Genomic DNA, 21,665 nt, shown 5'->3' on the forward strand with positions numbered 1-21,665 from the left:
ACACAATGACCTTAAGTTATGAAAGTTCATGTTACACTGGTGTATCAGTTTTTCCTTTTGAGAAAATGACCTTTTGGGAGATTTACAGTTACTCTCTGACCATGGAGACTTTCTTGACCTTTTTAAAGATATTACATACAAACCTTGGTAAACGTTAGTTTACACACGATATCTCCATTTCGTATCTGCATCTCTCCGTACTGGTCCACCCAGCGCTGTCCTCCCAGCAGGTTGTGAACACATGTTGTTACTTTGTTCCATTTATAATGGTCTTGAAATCTGTAAAACATTAGTTCTTTTACATCTCATTGCTAAATAATGAAGAAATAATTAGTTATTTATTCTAAGTTCAATACTTTTCTTTCCAATTTGATACTTTAAGAGGAAAATATGAACTATTAGTGAGTGTTGTTTAATATCACACACATTTTACCACACAAGTTATCCTGCTTATCTGACTTATAATTCTTTACATTTTATTGTGGTATTTAAATTCGCAAAAATAAACTTGACTGCAAATTCAGCCAAATTTAATTCCCAGTAAATATACAGTATGTATCTTAGATAGGAGAAACTACAAATCCTAATGCTATAAATACTTCAGAAATCACATCTTAAGGTTTTAATTTCCATTTGAGTATGGCACTTAACTGAAAGCATGGACTTAATTGTCAAAATATATACTGTAAATCAACATTCTTGCATGTGCGATTTATTTTATAATTAAAGTAAATTTGCGAAAAATTAACTCCCCGAATAAATATCTGCCTGCTTTAAAGACAGGTATTATCCCATTCAATTTTAAAAGTTAACCTTCACAGACTTGTTTTTAAAGAAAAAAACAAGAAAATTATTAGTCATGCATGAAAGACAGTTGGTTTACCGTTAAAAAAAAATAGGGGGGGGGGGGGGGAATCAGTTTTGACTAGAAGCTAATTAAAAATTGAGACTTACTTTGGCAGGAAGAGGTTGACGATTCCCAGAGGTTGGATCTCCATTGATTTACCCCAGAACTTGGTTTTTATTCTGACATCTGACAACAGTAAAATGAGAATTCCATAAATCAAATAAAAAAATACACAATTCAGATACAAACTTTATGTAGCTTTACATAGATGTTAAACTTAATTGTGACATCAGTCATTTTATGCGATGTCATAATAATTTTCCTTTAATTAAATTGTTTTGTATCGAATTTCCCTACAAATGAAACATCCATCTTGAGAGAAACTGATATATACTCTGAGTCATACTCTGGTCACCTTTCTGATAGACAAACTAAATTATCACTTCTACAACCTTTTCACGTTATAGAGACTTTTCAAATAATCACATCTACATACTACATGATAAAATGACTCAGCAGGTGACATGACTTATTAAGTAGGCACTATGGTAGAGTAAAGGTCATCAGAAGGTCAGAGAATGTCATGATATATCCTCTATGAAACAAAGTATAAATCTGTACCTTAATTACACAGACCTTCCCCATAACAGAGTATAAAATCTGTACCTTAAATTAGACAGGGACCTTCCCCATAACAGAGTATAAATCTGTGCCTTAATTACACAGACCTTTCTCCCCATAACAAAGTAATAAATCATAACAGAGTATACCTTAATTAGACAGACCTTCCCCATAACAGAGTATAAATCTGTGCCTTAATTAGACAGACCTTCCCCATAACAGAGTATAAATCTGTGCCTTAATTAGACAGACCTTCCCCATAACAGAGTATAAATCTGTGCCTTAATTATACACAGACCTTCCCCATAACAGAGTATAAATCTGGTACCTTAATTACACAGACCTTCCCCACACAGAGTATAAATCTGTACCTTAATTACACAGACCTTCCCCATAACAGAGTATAAATCTGTACCTTAATTACACAGACCTTCCCCATAACAGAGTATAAATCTGTACCTTAATTACACAGACCTTCCCCATAACAGAGTATAATTACAAATCTGTACCTTAATTACACAGACCTTCCCCATAACAGAGTATAAATCTGTACCTTAATTACACAGGACCTTCCCCATAACAGAGTATAAATCTGTACCTTAATTACACAGACCTTCCCCATAACAGAGTATAAATCTGTGCCTGAATTACACAGACCTTCCCCATAACAGAGTATAAATCTGTACCTTAATTACACAGACCTTCCCCATAACAGAGTATAAATCTGTACCTTAATTACACAGACCTTCCCCATAACAGAGTATAAATCTGTACCTTAATTACACAGACCTTCCCCATAACAGAGTATAAATCTGTACCTTAATTACACAGACCTTCCCCATAACAGAGTATAAATCTGTGCCTTAATTACACAGACCTTCCCCATAACAGAGAGTATAAATCTGTACCTTAATTACACAGACCTTCCCCATAACAGAGTATAAATCTGTACCTTAATTACACAGACCTTCCCCATAACAGAGTATAAATCTGTACCTTAATTACACAGACCTTCCCCATAACAGAGTATAAATCTGTACCTTAATTACACAGACCTTCCCCATAACAGAGTATAAATCTGTACCTTAATTACACAGACCTTCCCCATAACAGAGTATAAATCTGTACCTTAATTACACAGACCTTCCCCATAACAGAGTATAAATCTGTACCTTAATTACACAGACCTTCCCCATAACAGAGTATAAATCTGTACCTTAATTACACAGACCTTCCCCATAACAGAGTATAAATCTGTACCTTAATTACACAGACCTTCCCCATAACAGAGTATAAATCTGTACCTTAATTACACAGACCTTCCCCATAACAGAGTATAAATCTGTACCTTAATTACACAGACCTTCCCCATAACAGAGTATAAATCTGTACCTTAATTACACAGACCTTCCCCATAACAGAGTATAAATCTGTACCTTAATTACACAGACCTTCCCCATAACAGAGTATAAATCTGTACCTTAATTACACAGACCTTCCCCATAACAGAGTATAAATCTGTACCTTAATTACACAGACCTTCCCCATAACAGAGTATAAATCTGTACCTTAATTACACAGACCTTCCCCATAACAGAGTATAAATCTGTGCCTTAATTACACAGACCTTCCCCATAACAGAGTATAAATCTGTACCTTAATTACACAGACCTTCCCCATAACAGAGTATAAATCTGTACCTTAATTACACAGACCTTCCCCATAACAGAGTATAAATCTGTACCTTAATTACACAGACCTTCCCCATAACAGAGTATAAATCTGTACCTTAATTACACAGACCTTCTCCCATAACAGAGTATAAATCTGTACCTTAATTACACAGACCTTCCCCATAACAGAGTATAAATCTGTACCTTAATTACACAGACCTTCCCCATAACAGAGTATAAATCTGTACCTTAATTACACAGACCTTCCCCATAACAGAGTATAAATCTGTACCTTAATTACACAGACCTTCCCCATAACAGAGTATAAATCTGTGCCTTAATTAGACAGACCTTCCCCATAACAGAGTATAAATCTGTACCTTAATTACACAGACCTTCCCCATAACAGAGTATAAATCTGTACCTTAATTACACAGACCTTCCCCATAACAGAGTATAAATCTGTACCTTAATTACACAGACCTTCCCCATAACAGAGTATAAATCTGTACCTTAATTACACAGACCTTCCCCATAACAGAGTATAAATCTGTACCTTAATTACACAGACCTTCCCCATAACAGAGTATAAATCTGTACCTTAATTACACAGACCTTCCCCATAACAGAGTATAAATCTGTGCCTTAATTACACAGACCTTCCCCATAACAGAGTATAAATCTGTACCTTAATTACACAGACCTTCCCCATAACAGAGTATAAATCTGTACCTTAATTACACAGACCTTCCCCATAACAGAGTATAAATCTGTACCTTAATTACACAGACCTTCCCCATAACAGAGTATAAATCTGTACCTTAATTACACAGACCTTCCCCATAACAGAGTATAAATCTGTACCTTAATTACACAGACCTTCCCCATAACAGAGTATAAATCTGTACCTTAATTACACAGACCTTCCCCATAACAGAGTATAAATCTGTACCTTAATTACACAGACCTTCCCCATAACAGAGTATAAATCTGTACCTTAATTACACAGACCTTCCCCATAACAGAGTATAAATCTGTACCTTAATTACACAGACCTTCCCCATAACAGAGTATAAATCTGTACCTTAATTACACAGACCTTCCCCATAACAGAGTATAAATCTGTACCTTAATTACACAGACCTTCCCCATAACAGAGTATAAATCTGTACCTTAATTACACAGACCTTCCCCATAACAGAGTATAAATCTGTACCTTAATTACACAGACCTTCCCCATAACAGAGTATAAATCTGTACCTTAATTACACAGACCTTCCCCATAACAGAGTATAAATCTGTACCTTAATTACACAGACCTTCCCCATAACAGAGTATAAATCTGTACCTTAATTACACAGACCTTCCCCATAACAGAGTATAAATCTGTGCCTTAATTACACAGACCTTCCCCATAACAGAGTATAAATCTGTACCTTAATTACACAGACCTTCCCCATAACAGAGTATAAATCTGTACCTTAATTACACAGACCTTCCCCATAACAGAGTATAAATCTGTACCTTAATTACACAGACCTTCCCCATAACAGAGTATAAATCTGTACCTTAATTACACAGACCTTCCCCATAACAGAGTATAAATCTGTACCTTAATTACACAGACCTTCCCCATAACAGAGTATAAATCTGTACCTTAATTACACAGACCTTCCCCATAACATAGTATAAAATCTGTACCTTAATTACACAGACCTTCCCCATAACAGAGTATCTGTACCTTAATTACACAGACCTTCCCCATAACAGAGTATAAATCTGTACCTTAATTACACAGACCTTCCCCATAACAGAGTATAAATCTGTACCTTAATTACACAGACCTTCCCCATAACAGAGTATAAATCTGTACCTTAATTACACAGACCTTCCCCATAACAGAGTATAAATCTGTACCTTAATTACACAGACCTTCCCCATAACAGAGTATAAATCTGTACCTTAATTACACAGACCTTCCCCATAACAGAGTATAAATCTGTGCCTTAATTACACAGACCTTCCCCATAACTTGTTAAGCTTTAACAGTGAGATAAATTAACAATACTAACCTTGCCAGAAGGTGAAGTTTTTAGATTCACAGTAGCAGGCTGATATAGGCGGATGATGGCTCACCTGAGAAATAAAACATTGATAAATATTTAGGTTTGGTAATTTTTCGAAAATATCAAATTCTTCAAATATGCAGATGCAGTGTCAGAAATAAGTTCAAGCTGGAGACATTTCACAAGTAACATTATTATACATTACATTACTGATAAAGTTTTACCATAAACTATTACCTGTTCTACAATAAACTATTACCTGTTCTACCATAAACTATTACCTGTTCTACCATAAACTATTACCTGTTCTACCATAAACTATTACCTGTTCTACCATAAACTATTACCTGTTCTACCATAAACTATTACCTGTTCTACCATAAACTATTACCTGTTCTACCATAAACTATTACCTGTTCTACAATAAACTATTACCTGTTCTACCATAAACTATTACCTGTTCTGCCATGAATTTCCATCCTTTATCCTCGCGGATACACTCGTAAGTTTCTCCAAGAAGTGGGTTAAATGGCTTGTGTCCTGCCCGGTAACCAGAACTAGCATAGCTACTCATTGTAAATGCTGCTATGTAGAGCTGAAAGAGATGGGGGGATAATCCAGTGTTACTAAATACCAAGGGAGTTAATCTATAGTTAATGGAACTCAATCTAGAAAGGGAGATAATCCAGTGTTACTAAATACCAAGGGAGTTAATCTATAGTTAATGGAACTCAAACTAGAAAGGGAGATAATCCCAGTGTTACTACATACATAACTTAAAATACCAAGGGATATAACCTATAGTAATTATAAATGTAATTCAAACAACCAAGGGAGATAATCCACAAGTAATATAATGCTACGAGCCTTTAAAATTGAAAATAAGAAAGGCTACATTTTTAAGATCTTTTAGCTATTCTAAAAAAAATCATAATTATGTTAAGATAAAAATAATGAATGGTTTCCAATCGTTACTTCTACAATATAAAGACATTAAATACTAACCATACGTTCATATGGATCATCTATATCCACAGCTTTGTCGACCAGCTCAGAGTACTCTAACTCCTCACATAGTCTCTGTAATTACACATAATAACCATTACATAATCGACCAGCTCAGAGTACTCTAACTCCTCACAAAGTCTCTGTAATTACACATAATAACCATTACATAATCGACCAGCTCAGAGTACACATAATAACCATTACATAATCGACCAGCTCAGAGTACTCTAACTCCTCACAAAGTCTCTGTAATTACACATAATAACCATTACATAATCGACCAGCTCAGAGTACTCTAACTCCTCACAAGTCTCTGTAAATACACATAAAATTACATAACCATTAGTACTCTAACTCCTCACAAAGTCTCTGTAATTACACATTACATAAAAACCAAGTCTCTGTAAATACACAAAAAGACCATTATATTTACTGATTACATTAGCATACTGAGGGGTATATAAAGAGTACTGGCATGGAAGGGGAAATCATCCAGTGTTACTTAATATACAACTTGTAGCATGTTTTAGGGCTCATTAGAGGAAATGACATCAGATTTTTACCTGTAGCATGCTGAGGGGCTCATTAAGGGTAATTGACAGGATATTTTTACCTGCAGCATGTTGAGGGACTCATTAAGGGTAATTGACAAGGAGATTTTTACCTGCAGCATGCAGAGGGACTCATTAAGGGTAACTGACATGGAGATTTTTACCTGCAGCACGCTGAGGGGCTCATTAAGGGTAACTGAAATGGAGATTTTTACCTGTAGCATGCTGAGGGACTCATTAAGGGTAATTGACAATGAGATTTTTACCTGTAGCATGCTGAGGGACTCATTAAGGGTAACTGACATGGAGATTTTTACCTGCAGCACGCTGAGGGGCTCATTAAGGGTAACTGAAATGGAGATTTTTACCTGTAGCATGCTGAGGGGTTCATTAAGGTTAACTGATATGGAGATTTTTACCTGTAGCATGCTGAGGGGTTCATTAAGGGTAACTGACATGGAGATTTTTACCTGTAGCATGCTGAGGGGCTCATTAAGGGTAACTGACATGGAGATTTTTACCTGTAGCATGCTGAGGGGCTCATTAAGGGTAACTGACATGGAGATTTTTACCTGCAGCATGCAGAGAGACTCATTAAGGGTAACTGACATGGAGATTTTTACCTGCAGCACGCTGAGGGGCTCATTAAGGGTAACTGAAATGGAGATTTTTACCTGTAGCATACTGAGGGGTTCATTAAGGTTAACTGATATGGGGATTTTTACCTGTAGCATGCTGAGGGGTTCATTAAGGGTAACTGACATGGAGATTTTTACCTGTAGCATGCTGAGGGACTCATTAAGGGTAACTGACATGGAGATTTTTACCTGCAGCACGCTGAGGGGCTCATTAAGGGTAACTGAAATGGAGATTTTTACCTGTAGCTTACTGAGGGGTTCATTAAGGTTAACTGATATGGGGATTTTTACCTGTAGCATGCTGAGGGGTTCATTAAGGGTAACTGACATGGAGATTTTTACCTGTAGCATGCTGAGGGGCTCATTAAGGGTAACTGACATGGAGATTTTTACCTGTAGCATGCTTAGGGGCTCATTAAGGGTAACTGACATCAAGATTTTTATCTGCAGCATGCTGAGGGGGTCATTAAGGGTAACTGACATCAAGATTTTTACCTGCAGCATGTTGAGGGGTTCATTAAGGGTAAACTAGTAATGAGATTTTTACCTGTAGCATGCTGAAGGGCTCATTAAAGGTAACTGGCAATGAGATTTTTACCTGTAGCATGCCCAGGGGCTCATTAAGGGTAACTAGCATTGTGATTTTTTTTACCAGTAGCATGCTGAGAGGCTCATTAAGAGTAACTGGCAACGAGATTTTTACCTGTAGCATGCTGAAGGGCTAATTAAGGGTAACTGGCAATGAGATTTTTACCTGTAGCATGCTGAGGGGCTCATTAAGGGTCAGTGGCATGGTGATTTTTTACCTGTAGCATGCTGAGGGGCTCATTAAGGGTAACTGGCATAGAGATTTTGGTGAGGTCCTTGCCCAGGTTTTTATACAGCAGGTTCCACAGACTGACGTCTCCTGAGTCTGGTTTAGGGACGGGAAGTTTGGACCGGCGGCCGGTCTGGAATGTCTCAGACAATTGATCCTCGGACACTAAAGTGGAACACAGACAAATATAAGGCTTAGCTTCCTTACTGTACTAATGCTGAGACTTAAGGTGAATTGAAAATTTGCACATTGATAAAAATGAATTATTATGATAGATGCAATTTCCAGAAATTATTTTTTATTCTTCTTTTTTTTTTCCTCCTGTACTGTCTCCTCTTTACCATGAGAGTCCAGTGGAGGATATAAATCAGTGATAGTAACCCCTGGGACTATATCAAGGATGAAATTATCATAACAAGAGGCCCAAAGGGCCTTAAACGGTCATCTGACTACCTTGACAATAGTAAAATTAATTATATATGGTGTCACTTTGTCAGGATCATGTCAGGATCATTTTCAATTTCTTTCAACAAATTTTATTTCAAACAAGAGGGCCCAAGGGCCTTTAAATATAGGAACTTAATTATACATAGTGTCCATGGTTGTCATCTTCGATTTGGGATCAACCAGAGATGTAACAATACTTTGTCTGGACCATGTCAGGATCATTTCATGCAAGTTTCAGCCAAATCCCTTCGGTAGAACTTGAGAATAAGTTCAAAAATGTGTTTTTCAAGATGGCGGCTGTGACGGCCATCTTGGATTTCGGATTGACCCCAAAAAAATAACAACACTTTGTCTGGACCATGTCAGGATCATTTCATGCAAGTTTCAGCGAAATTGCACCGTTTAGAACTTGAGAAGAAGTTCAAAATGTGTTTTCAAGATGGAGACTGTGGCGGCCATCTTGGATTTCAGATCGACCCGAAAAATAACAACAACTTTGTCGGGACCATGTCAGGATCATTTCATGCAAGTTTCAGCCAAATCGCACTGGTAGAACTTGAGAAGAAGTTCAAAATGTGTTTTCAAGATGGCGGCTGTGGCGGCCATCTTGGATTTCGGATCGTACCCGAAAAATAACAAGACTTTGTCGGGACCATGTCAGGATCATTTCATGCAAGTTTCAGCGAAATCGCACTGGTAGAACTTGAGAAAGTTCAAAATGTGTTTTCAAGATGGCGCCTGTGGCGGCCATCTTGGATTTCGGATCGACCCAAATAATAACAACACTTTGTCGGGACCATGTCAGGATCGAGATTTCATGCAAGTTTCAGCCAAATCGCACCGGTAGAACTTGAGAAGAAGTTTAAAATGTGTTTTCAAGATGGCGGCTGTGTGGCGGCCATCTTGGATTTCGGATCGACCCGACGAAAAATAAACAACACTTTGTCAGGACCATGTCAGGGATCATTTCATGCAAGTTTTCAGCCAAATCGCACCGGTAGAACTTGAGAAGAAGTTCAAAATGTGTTTTCAAGATGGCGCCTGTGGCGGCCATCTTGGATTTCGGATCGACCCGGAAAAATAACAAGACTTTGTCGGGACCATGTCAGGATCATTTCATGCAAGTTTCAGCCAAATCGCACCGGTAGAACTTGAGAAGAAGTTTAAAATGTGTTTTCAAGATGGCGGCTGTGGCGGCCATCTTGGATTTCGGATCGACCCCGAAAAATAACAACACTTTGTCGGACCATGTCAGGATCATTTCATGCAAGTTCAGCCAAATCGCACCGGTAGAACTTGAGAAGAAGTTCAAAATGTGTTTTTCAAGATGGCGCCTGTGGCGGCCATCTTGGATTTCGGATCGACCCGGAAAAATAACAACACTTTTGTCGGGACCATGTCAGGATCATTTCATGCAAGTTTCAGCCAAATCGCACGGGTAGAACTTGAGAAGAAGTTTAAAATGTGTTTTCAAGATGGCGGCTGTGGCGGCCATCTTGGATTTCGGATCGACCCCCGAAAAAATAACAACACTTTGTCGGGACCATCTCAGGATCATTTCAGGTGTAAGTTTCAGCTCAATCCCACTGGTCAAAACTTGAGAAGAAGTTCAAAATGTGAAAAAGTTAACGCACGGCGGACGGCGCACGGGCGGACGGCGCACGGCGGACGGCGCACGGCGCACGGCGCACACGCGCACGGCGCAACGACGACGGACGAAACATGATGACTATAGGTCATAAAAACCTAAAAAGCTAAAATCAAGAAAAAAGTAAGATAACTGCTTCCACATGTAACTGAATTTCTAAAAATTGAATTCTTATCAACTAATTAAAAATAAACTCCCATATTCATTGAGTTTCTTGTGAAAACTGTACTACAGAGTATAGATATAAATCCACTGTGGTGTATTTAAATATCGTTTTTTTTTATTAACCAATGACCGCCACTAACCACTGATTGCAGCGTTGTAATCTGTGTCGTTCTCTTCTGATATTTCACTGGAAATCTCCTCGTCATCTGATGGCTGCAAAACAGACCGTAATGTACAGCTACCATGTACATATAAACACATTTTATAAATTCTCAAGGGAAAAAAAATAAAAATGGACATAGATATTTTTATTATTGAAGAAATAGCGGTTCCCCATACAAATGACTATTCCTTATCTTGTTTATCAAACTCAAGTTATTGTACTTATTTTCAAAATTTGAAAAATACAAATTTATTCTTTTTGAAAATTACCCAACGAGAGTTTAGATAAACATGATGAACACATTTAGGAACTTTTTTATCCCATAACTTTAACTCTTTATTTATATAAAGTTCCCATTTCTCACCTTCATTCAGGAAAATTACAACCCTACTATGTAGAAAGATATCTTTCCACCATTATATATAGTGCCTACACAGAGAGCCAATATTCTGTTATTTTATACTTTGAACAAGCAACAACTTGTTATACAGTACATACAATGCTATTTAAAAGAAAATGTGCTATGAAAATCATCCAATCAAAACATCTGAGACACAAACCTCAGACGACGACTCGCTGCCGCTTTCCTTATATTCCTCGGCATCGTAGTACTCGGAGATAGAACAGCTCTCTGCAGACAGAGACTGGGATAGGCCGTGACTTCGGGGTTCCTGTAATAGATCAAAGAGGTCAGCAGAGTTAGGGTACTGTTCTAAAGCATATTTTCTCAGCAGTGACAACTCAGAATTACATTATATCTTTTTCTACCATAAATCCTAACCAGGCTATGTATCAGATGCCAATATAAACCTCAACACAAGTATGTAAACAATGTGGCAGCATGTCTGCTGTGTATCCTGACAAGAAAGAAATGATGTCAAATAAAGAACGTCCATGTGGTCAGTTGGTTGATTAGAAAATCATCCTATTAACAGTCAGGGTGATTTAAGGATGATAGGCTGTATGTGGTGTGCTGGGAGTGTGAAGCACATGTGTATTGTGGGAGATCACAGTATGTTCATGTTGTGTCTCCTTGTAATAGTAGAATGTTTGACCTTTTTATTGGCTTGTCTCCTTGTAATAGTAGAATGTTTGACCTTTTTATAGGCTTGTCTCCTTGTAATAGTGGAACGTTTGACCTTTTTATAGGCTTGTCTCCTTGTAATAGTAGAATGTTTGACCTTTTTATTGGCTTGTCTCCTTGTAATAGTAGAATGTTTGACCTTTTTATAGGCTAGTCTCCTTGTAATAGTAGAATGTTTGACCTTTTTATTGGCTTGTCTCCTTGTAATAGTAGAATGTTTGACCTTTTTATAGGCTTGTCTCCTTGTAATAGTAGAATGTTTGACCTTTTTATAGGCTTGTCTCCTTGTAATAGTAGAATGTTTGATCTTTTTATAGGCTTGTCTCCTTGTAATAGTAGAATGTTTGACCTTTTTATAGGCTTGTCTCCTTGTAATAGTAGAATGTTTGACCTTTTTATAGGCTTGTCTCCTTGTAATAGTAGAATGTTTGACCTTTTTATTGGCTTGTCTCCTTGTAATAGTAGAATGTTTGACCTTTTTATTGGCTTGTCTCCTTGTAATAGTAGAATGTTTGACCTTTTTATAGGCTTGTCTCCTTGTAATAGTAGAATGTTTGACCTTTTTATAGGCTTGTCTCCTTGTAATAGTAGAATGTTTGACCTTTTTATAGGCTTGTCTCCTTGTAATAGTAGAATGTTTGACCTTTTTATAGGCTTGTCTCCTTGTAATAGTAGAATGTTTGACCTTTTTATAGGCTTGTCTCCTTGTAAATAGTAGAATGTTTGACCTTTTTATTGGCTTGTCTCCTTGTAATAGTAGAACGTTTGACCTTTTTATTGGCTTGTCTCCTTGTAATAGTAGAATGTTTGACCTTTTTATTGGCTTGTCTCCTTGTAATAGTAGAACGTTTGACCTTTTTATTGGCTTGTCTCCTTGTAATAGTAGAACGTTTGACCTTTTTATTGGCTTGTCTCCTTGTAATAGTGGAACGTTTGACCTTTTTATAGGCTTAGTCTCCTTGTAATAGTAGAATGTTTGACCTTTTTATTGGCTTGTCTCCTTGTAATAGTAGAACGTTTGACCTTTTTATTGGCTTGTCTCCTTGTAATAGTAGAACGTTTGACCTTTTTATAGGCTTGTCTCCTTGTAATAGTAGAACGTTTGACCTTTTTATTGGCTTGTCTCCTTGTAATAGTAGAATGTTTGACCTTTTTATTGGCTTGTCTCCTTGTAATAGTAGAACGTTTGACCTTTTTATTGGCTTGTCTCCTTGTAATAGTAGAATGTTTGACCTTTTTATTGGCTTGTCTCCTTGTAATAGTAGAATGTTTGACCTTTTTATTGGCTTGTCTCCATGTAATAGTGGAACGTTTGACCTTTTTATTGGCTTGTCTCCTTGTAATAGTAGAATGTTTGACCTTTTTATTGGCTTGTCTCCTTGTAATAGTAGAATGTTTGACCTTTTTATAGGCTTGTCTCCTTGTAATAGTAGAATGTTTGACCTTTTTATAGGCTTGTCTCCTTGTAATAGTAGAATGTTTGACCTTTTTATAGGCTTGTCTCCTTGTAATAGTAGAATGTTTGACCTTTTTTATAGGCTTGTCTCCTTGTAATAGTAAGAATGTTTGACCTTTTTATAGGCTTGTCTCCTTGTAATAGTAGAATGTTTGACCTTTTTATTGGCTTGTCTCCTTGTAATAGTAGAAATGTTTGACCTTTTTATTGGCTTGTCTCCTGGTAATAGTAGAACGTTTGACCTTTTTATAGGCTTGTCTCCTTGTAATAGTGAACGTTTGACCTTTTTATTAGGCTTGTCTCCTTGTAATAGTAGAACGTTTGACCTTTTTATAGGCTTGCTAGTCTCCTTGTAAAAAGTAGAATGTTTGACCTTTTTTAGGCTTGCTCCTGGCTTGTCTTGTAATAGTAGAATGTTTGACCTTTTTATTGGCTTGTCTCCTTGTAATAGTAGAATGTTTGACCTTTTTATTGGCTTGTCTCCTTGTAATAGTAGAATGTTTGACCTTTTTATTGGCTTGTCTCCTTGTAATAGTAGAATGTTTGACCTTTTTATAGGCTTGTAAATAGTCTCCTTGTCTCCTTGTAATAGTAGAATGTTTGACCTTTTATATATTGGCTTGTCTCCTTGTAATAGTAGAATGTTTGACCTTTTTTATTGGCTTGTCTCCTTGTAATAGTAGAATGTTTGACCTTTTTATAGGCTTGTCTCCTTGTAATAGTAGAATGTTTGACCTTTTTATTGGCTTGTCTCCTTGTAATAGTAGTAGAATTGTTTGACCTTTTTTATAGGCTTGTCTCCTTGTAATAGTAGAATGTTTGACCTTTTTTATAGGCTTGTCTCCTTGTAAATAGTAGAATGTTTGACCTTTTTATAGGCTTGTCTCCTTGTAATAGTAGAATGTTTGACCTTTTATAGGCTTGTCTCCTTGTAATAGTAGAATGTTTGACCTTTTTATAGGCTTGTCTCCTTGTAATAGTAGAATGTTTGACCTTTTTTATAGGCTTGTCTCCTTGTAATAGTAGAATGTTTGACCTTTTTATAGGCTTGTCTCCTTGTAATAGTAGAATGTTTACTTTTTAGTCAACCTTTGTCAATTGTAGAATGTTTGACCTTTTTATTGGCTAGTCTCCTTGGTAAATAGTAGAACGTTTGACCTTTTTATTGGCTTGTCTCCTTGTAATAGTAGAACGTTTGACCTTTTTATAGGCTTGGCTTGTAATTAGTGGAACGTTTGACCTTTTTATAGGCTTGTCTCCTTGTAATAGTAGGAACGCTTTGACCTTTTTTATAGGCTTGTCTCCTTGGAATAAGTAGAATGTTTGAACCTTTTTATTGGCATGTATCCTTGTAATAGTTGAATGTTTTGACCGTTTTATTGGCTTGTCTCCTTGTAAATAGTTTGAACGTATGAGTCTCCTTTAGTAGAAGCGTTTGATTGGCTTGTAATAGTAGAATGATTGACCTTTTTATTGGCTTGTCTCCTTGTAATAGTAGAATGTTTGACCTTTTTATTGGCTTGTCTCCTTGTAATAGTAGAATGTTTGACCTTTTTATTGGCTTGTCTCCTTGTAATAGTAAGAAATGTTATGACCTTTTTATTGGCTTGTCTCCTTGTAATAGTGGAACGTATTGACCTTATTATAATAGGCTATGTCTCCTTGTAATTGTAGAAGTTTGACCTTTTTATAGGCTGGGTTGTCTCCTTGTAGAATTGTAGAACGTTTGACCTTATTTTATTGAGGCTTGTCTCCTTGTAATAGTAGAATGTTTTGACCTTTTTATAGGGCTTGTCTCCTTGTAATAGTAGAATGTTTGACCTTTTTATTGGCTTGTCCTCCTTTAAATAGTAGAATGTTTGACCTTTTTATTGGCTTGGTCTCCTTGTAATAGTGTAGACATTTAGACCTTTTTTATAGGCTTGTCTCCTTGTAATAGTAGAATGTTTGACCTTTTTATAGGCTTGTCCCTCCTTGTAATAGTAGAACGTTTGACCTTTTTTTTATTGGCTTGTCTCCTTGTAATAGTAGACGTTTGACCTTTTTGACCTCCATTTTTTTACCTTTTAGGCTTGTCCTCCTTGTAATAGTAGAACGGTTTGACCTTTTTATGGGCTTGTCTCGCTTGTAATGTAATATGTTGACCAATTGGTTGTCTCCTGTAATAGTGGACATTTTTGACCTTTTTATAGGCTAGTCATCCTTGTAATAGCTAGAATGTTATGACCTTTTTTATAGGCTTGTCTCCTTGTAATAGTAGAATGTTTGACCTTTTTATAGGCTTGTCTCCTTGTAAGTAGTGTTTGACCTTTTAATTGTTTGACCTTTTAATATAGAATGGCACCTTTTGTCGGCTTGTCTCCTTGTAATGTAGTAGTTTTTGACCTTTTTATTGACTTGTCTTCCTTTTAGTTATAACGTTTTACCTTTTTTAATTTGGCTTGTCTCCTTGTAAATAAGTAGTATGAACTTTTTTGACTTGTTTTTAATATAGAACGTTTGACCTAATTGTGTCCTATGTAAGTAGAACTTTTGAACCTTATTATTGGCTTTCTACCTTGAACTAGTTAGAATCTATTTGACCTTTTTTATTGGCTTGTCTCCTTGTAATAGTAGAATGTTTGTTTAGACTTGTCTCCTTTTAGTAGAATGTTTGACCTTTTTATAGGCTAGACTCCTTGTAACTATAGAATGTTTTGACCTTTTTTATTATAGGCTTGTCTCCTTGTAATAGTGGAATGTTTTGACCTTTTTATTGGCTTGTCTCCTTGTAATAGTGGAATGGTTTGACCTTTTTATTAGGCTTGTCTCCTTGTAATAGTAGAATTGTTTGACCTTTTTATAGGCTTGTCTCCTGTAATAGTAGAAACGAATGACCTTTTTTATAGTGCTTGTCCCTTCCTTGTAATAGTGTGATAAACCCGTTTGACCTTTTTATATCGAGGCATGAGTCTCCTTGTAATAGTAGAATCTTTGACCTTTTTTAATGGCTTGTCTCCTTGTAATAGTAGAATGTTTGACCTTTGTTTATAGCTAATTTTTTATGTTTGAGCTATTGGCTTTCTCCTTGTTAAGAGTGAATGTTTGACCTTTTTATTGGCTTGTCTCCTTGTAATAGAGAACGTTTGACCTTTTTATATTGGCATGTCTCCCTTGTAAATAGTAGAACTGGTTTGACCTTTTTATAGGCCTTGTCTCCTTGTAATAGTAGAATGTTTGACCTTTATTATTGGCTTGTCTCCTTGTAATAGTGGAAACGTTTGAACCTTTTTATAGTCTAGTCCTCCTGTGTAATCAGTAGAATTTTTGACCTGATTTTTTTTTGCTTTGTCTCCTTGATAATAGTAGATGTTTGTTTGATTGCTTTTTGTAATAGGCACGTTTGTCTCCTCCTTTGTAATAGTAGAAATGTTTTCGACCTTTTTATAGGCTTGTCTCCTTGTAATAGTGGAAATGTTTTGACCTTTTTATAGGGCTTGTCTCCTTGTAAATAGTAGAACATTTTGACCTTTTTATTTGGCCTTGGTCTCCTTGTAATTAGTAGAACGTTTTGACCTTTGTTATTGGCATTGTCTCCTTGTAATAGTAGAACGGTTTGTTTTGACCTTTTTATTGGCTTGTCTCCTTGTAATAGTAGAACGTTTGACCTTTTTATAGGCTTGTCTCCTTGTAATAGTAGTGAATCAGAAGTTTGACACCTTTTTTAATAGGCTTGTCCTCCTTGATAATAGTAGAACGTTTTGACCTTTTTATAGGCATTTGTCTCCTTGTAATAGTAGAATGTATTGACCTTTTTATAGGCTTGTCTCCTTGTAATAGTAGAACAGTTTGACCTTTTTATAGGCTTGTCTCCTTGTAATAGTAGAACGTTTGACCTTTTTATAGGCTTAGTCTCCCTTGTAATAGTAGAACTATATACTTACCTTTTTGTCATGGTGATTGTCCTACATCACTGTAATATTGTCAAGGTGATGTTATACATCACTAAGTACTTATCTATATGCACTTACTATACATTCCTCGTTGTTGTCATGGTGATACACCCTAAAGTACTTATCTATTACTTACTATAGATTACCTACTAATTACCATGTTGTTTGTCCCAATGGTGATTGTTATACATCACTAAGTACTTATCTATATACTTACTATAATTACCTTGTTGTTGTCATGGAGTGATTGTTTTATAACATCACTAAGTACTTATCTATATACTTACTAAATTACCTCGTTGTTGTCATGGTGATTGTTATACACCACTAAGTACTTATCTATATACTTTACTATAATTACCACGATTAATGTCATGGTGCTCTTTACCAATCACAGAGTACTTATGGTGATATTGTAATTACCTCGTTGTTGTCATGGTGATTGTTATACACCACTAAGTACTATATACTTACTATAATTACCTCGTTGTTGTCATGGTGATTGTTATACCACACTAAGTAACTTATCTATATACTTACAATAATTACCTCGTTGTGTCATGTGATTGTTGATACACCACTAAGTACTTATCTATAACACTACTACTATATTAATTACCTATTTTGTTGTCATGGTGATATACACCACTAAGTACTTATCTATATACTTACTATAATTACATTGTTGTTGTCATGGTGATTCTGCGTTATACACCACTAAGTACTTATCTATATACTTACTATAATTACCTCGTTGTTGTCATGGTAGGTGATACACCACTAAGTACTTATCTATATACTGAACTATAATTACCCTTGTTGTTGTCTCATGTGATTTGACACATCACTAAGTACTATAATCTATAAACTTACTATAATTACCTCGTTGTTGTCATGGGATTGTTTATACAGACCACTAAGTACGTTATCTATAAACTTCACTATAATTACCTCGTTGTTGTCATGGTGATACACTATAACTAAGTACTTATCTATATACTTACTATAAATTACCATCGTGTGTTTGTCATGGTGATACACATTCACTAAGTACTTATCTATATACTTACTATAATTAACCTCGTTGTTGTCATGGTGATTGTTTATACATCACTAAGTACTTATCTATATACTTACTTCATATAATTACTCTCGTTGTTGTCATGGTGATTGTTATACATCACTAGTACTTATCTATATAACTTACTATAACTACCGTTGTTGTTGTCATGGTGGATTGTTATACATCACTAAGTACTTATCTATATACTTACTATAATTACCTCGTTGTTGTCATGTGTGATTGTTTATACACCACTAAGTACTTATCAATATACCTTACTATAATTGTACCTCATAAGTTTGTCATGGTGATTGTTATACATCGACTAAGTACTTATCTATATACTTACTTTAATAAATTACCTTGTTGTTGTCATGGTGATTTGTTATACACCATCGCTAAGTATTATCTATATACTTACTAATAATTACCTCGATTGTTGTCATGGTGAGGGTGATTGTTATACATCACTAAGTACTTATCTATATACTTACTATAATTACCTCGTTGTTGTCATGGGTGATTGTTTATACACCACTAAGTACTTATCTATATACTTACTATAATTACCTCGTTGTTGTCATGGTGATGTTATACATCAACTAAGTACTTATCTATATACTTACTAAATAATTACCTCGTTGTTGTCATGGTGATTGTTATACACCACTAAGTACTTATTCTATATACTTACTATGAAATTACATCGTTGTTGTCATGGTGATTGTTATACACCACTAAGTACTTATCTATATACATACTATAAATTAATTACACCAACTATCTAGTAACTTATCTATATACATTTTATAATTACCTCATGTTTTGTCATGGTGATTGTTATAACATCACTAAGTACTTATCTATATACTTACTATAATTACCTCGTTGTTGTCATGGTGATTATATCCCTAATGTATACATTACCTCTAGTGTTGTCATGGTGATTGTTATACATCAACATAAGTAACCTTATCTAGTACTTACTATAATATACACCTCGTTGTTGTATCGTGTTGTCATCACTTATTGTATACTTACTATAATTACTTAATGTACTTAATCGTTGTTGTCGTTGTTGTCATATTGTTATACATCACTTGTACTTATCTATATACTTACTATAATTACCTCGTTGGTGATTGTTATACATCACTTAAGTACTTATCTATATACTTACTATAATTACCTCGTTGTTGTCATGGTGATACACCACTAAGTACTTATCTATATACTTACTATAATTACCTCGTTGTTGTCATGGTGATTGTTATACACCACTAAGTACTTATCTATATACTTACTATAATTACCTTGTTGTTGTCATGGTGATACACCACAAAGTACTTATCTATATACTTACTATAATTACCTCGTTGTTGTCATGGTGATACACCACTAAGTACTTATCTATATACTTACTATAATTACCTCGTTGTTGTCATGGTGATTGTTATACATCACTTAGTACTTATCTATATACTTACTATAATTACCTCGTTGTTGTCATGTTGTTATACATCACTAAGTACTTATCTATATACTTACTATAATTACCTCGTTGTTGTCATGGTGATTGTTATACATCACTAAGTACTTATCTATATACTTACTATAATTACCTCGTTGTTGTCATGGTGATTGTTATACACCACTAAGTACTTATCTATATACTTACTATAATTACCTCGTTGTTGTCATGGTGATTGTTATACATCACTAAGTACTTATCTATATACTTACTATAATTACCTCGTTGTTGTCATGGTGATTGTTATACACCACTAAGTACTTATCTATATACTTACTATAATTACCTTGTTGTTGTCATGGTGATTGTTATACACCACTAAGTACTTATCTATATACTTACTATAATTACCTCGTTGTTGTCATGGTGATTGTTATACATCACTAAGTACTTATCTATATACTTACTATAATTACCTCGTTGTTGTCATGGTGATTGTTATACACCACTAAGTACTTATCTATATACTTACTATAATTACCTCGTTGTTGTCATGGTGATTGTTATACACCACTAAGTACTTATCTATATACTTACTATAATTACCTCGTTGTTGTCATGGGTGATAAACAAGTACTTATTATACACTAAGTACTTATCTATATACTTATCTATATACTTACTATAATTACCTCGTTGTTGTCATGGTGATACACCACTAAGTACTTATCTATATACTTACTATAATTACCTCGTTGTTGTCATGGTGATTGTTATACACCACTAAGTACTTATCTATATACTTACTATAATTACCTCGTTGTTGTCATGGTGATTGTTATACATCACTAAGTACTTATCTATATACTTACTATAATTACCTCGTTGTTGTCATGGTGATTGTTATACATCACTAAGTACTTATCTATATACTTACTATAATTACCTCGTTGTTGTCATGGTGATACATCACTAAGTACTTATCTATATACTTACTATAATTACCTCGTTGTTGTCATGGTGATTGTTATACATCACTAAGTACTTATCTATATACTTACTATAATTACCCTCGCTGTTGTCATGGTGTGATACATCACTAAGTACTTATCTATATACTTACTATAATTACCTCGCTGTTGTCATGGTGATACATCACTAAGTACTTATCTATATACTTACAATAATTACCTCGTTGTTGTCATGGTGATTGTTATACACCACTAAGTACTTATCTATATACTTACTATAATTACCTCGTTGTTGTCATGGTGATACACCACTAAGTACTTATCTATATACTTACAATAATTACCTCGTTGTTGTCATGGTGATTGTAATATATCACTAAGTACTTATCTATATACTTACTATAATTACCTCGTTGTTGTCATGGTGATTGTTTATACACCACTAAGTACTTATCTATATACTTACTATAATTACCTCGTTGTTGTCATGTGATTGATATACATCACTAAGTACTTATCTATATACTTACTATAATTACCTTGTTGTTGTCATGGTGATACACCACTAAGTACTTATCTATATACTTACTATAATTACCTCGTTGTTGTCATGGTGATTGTATACATCACTAAATAATATCATCTTACTATAATTACCTCTTATACATCTATATATACTTACTATAATTACCTCGTTGTTGTCATGGTGATTGTTATACATCACTAAAGTACTTATCTATATACTTACTATAATTACCTCGTTGTTGTCATGGTGATACACCACTAAGTACTTATCTATATACTTACTATAATTACCTCGTTGTTGTCATGGTGATACATCACTAAATACTTATCTATATACTTACTATAATTACCTCGTTGTCATGTCATCGTTGTTGTGATTGTTATACATCACTAAATACTTATCTATATACTTACTATAATTACCTCGTTGTTGTCATGGTGATTGTTATACATCACTAAGTACTTATCTATATACTTACTATAATTACCTCGTTGTTGTCATGGTGATACATCACTAAG

General features: G+C 35.1%; 1 protein-coding gene across 1 annotated transcript in view; it reads right to left on the bottom strand.

Annotated features, from left to right (window-relative positions):
- Positions 1 to 21,665, bottom strand: part of LOC138310153 (oxysterol-binding protein-related protein 6-like) — a 99,661-nt gene that overhangs the window by 11,279 nt on the left and 66,717 nt on the right. The window contains exons 11-19 of the mRNA XM_069251278.1: positions 14,343 to 14,488; positions 11,205 to 11,384; positions 10,622 to 10,694; positions 8,211 to 8,386; positions 6,213 to 6,287; positions 5,665 to 5,802; positions 5,214 to 5,277; positions 955 to 1,033; positions 144 to 279 (exon numbers count right to left, since the gene is read on the bottom strand). Coding sequence (XP_069107379.1) covers positions 144 to 279; positions 955 to 1,033; positions 5,214 to 5,277; positions 5,665 to 5,802; positions 6,213 to 6,287; positions 8,211 to 8,386; positions 10,622 to 10,694; positions 11,205 to 11,384; positions 14,343 to 14,488 — 1,067 coding nt within the window. The remainder of the gene's footprint in view (positions 1 to 143; positions 280 to 954; positions 1,034 to 5,213; positions 5,278 to 5,664; positions 5,803 to 6,212; positions 6,288 to 8,210; positions 8,387 to 10,621; positions 10,695 to 11,204; positions 11,385 to 14,342; positions 14,489 to 21,665) is intronic.

The sequence above is a fragment of the Argopecten irradians genome, chromosome 16 (genome assembly GCF_041381155.1).
Source record: "Argopecten irradians isolate NY chromosome 16, Ai_NY, whole genome shotgun sequence".
Classification (NCBI taxonomy): domain Eukaryota; kingdom Metazoa; phylum Mollusca; class Bivalvia; order Pectinida; family Pectinidae; genus Argopecten; species Argopecten irradians.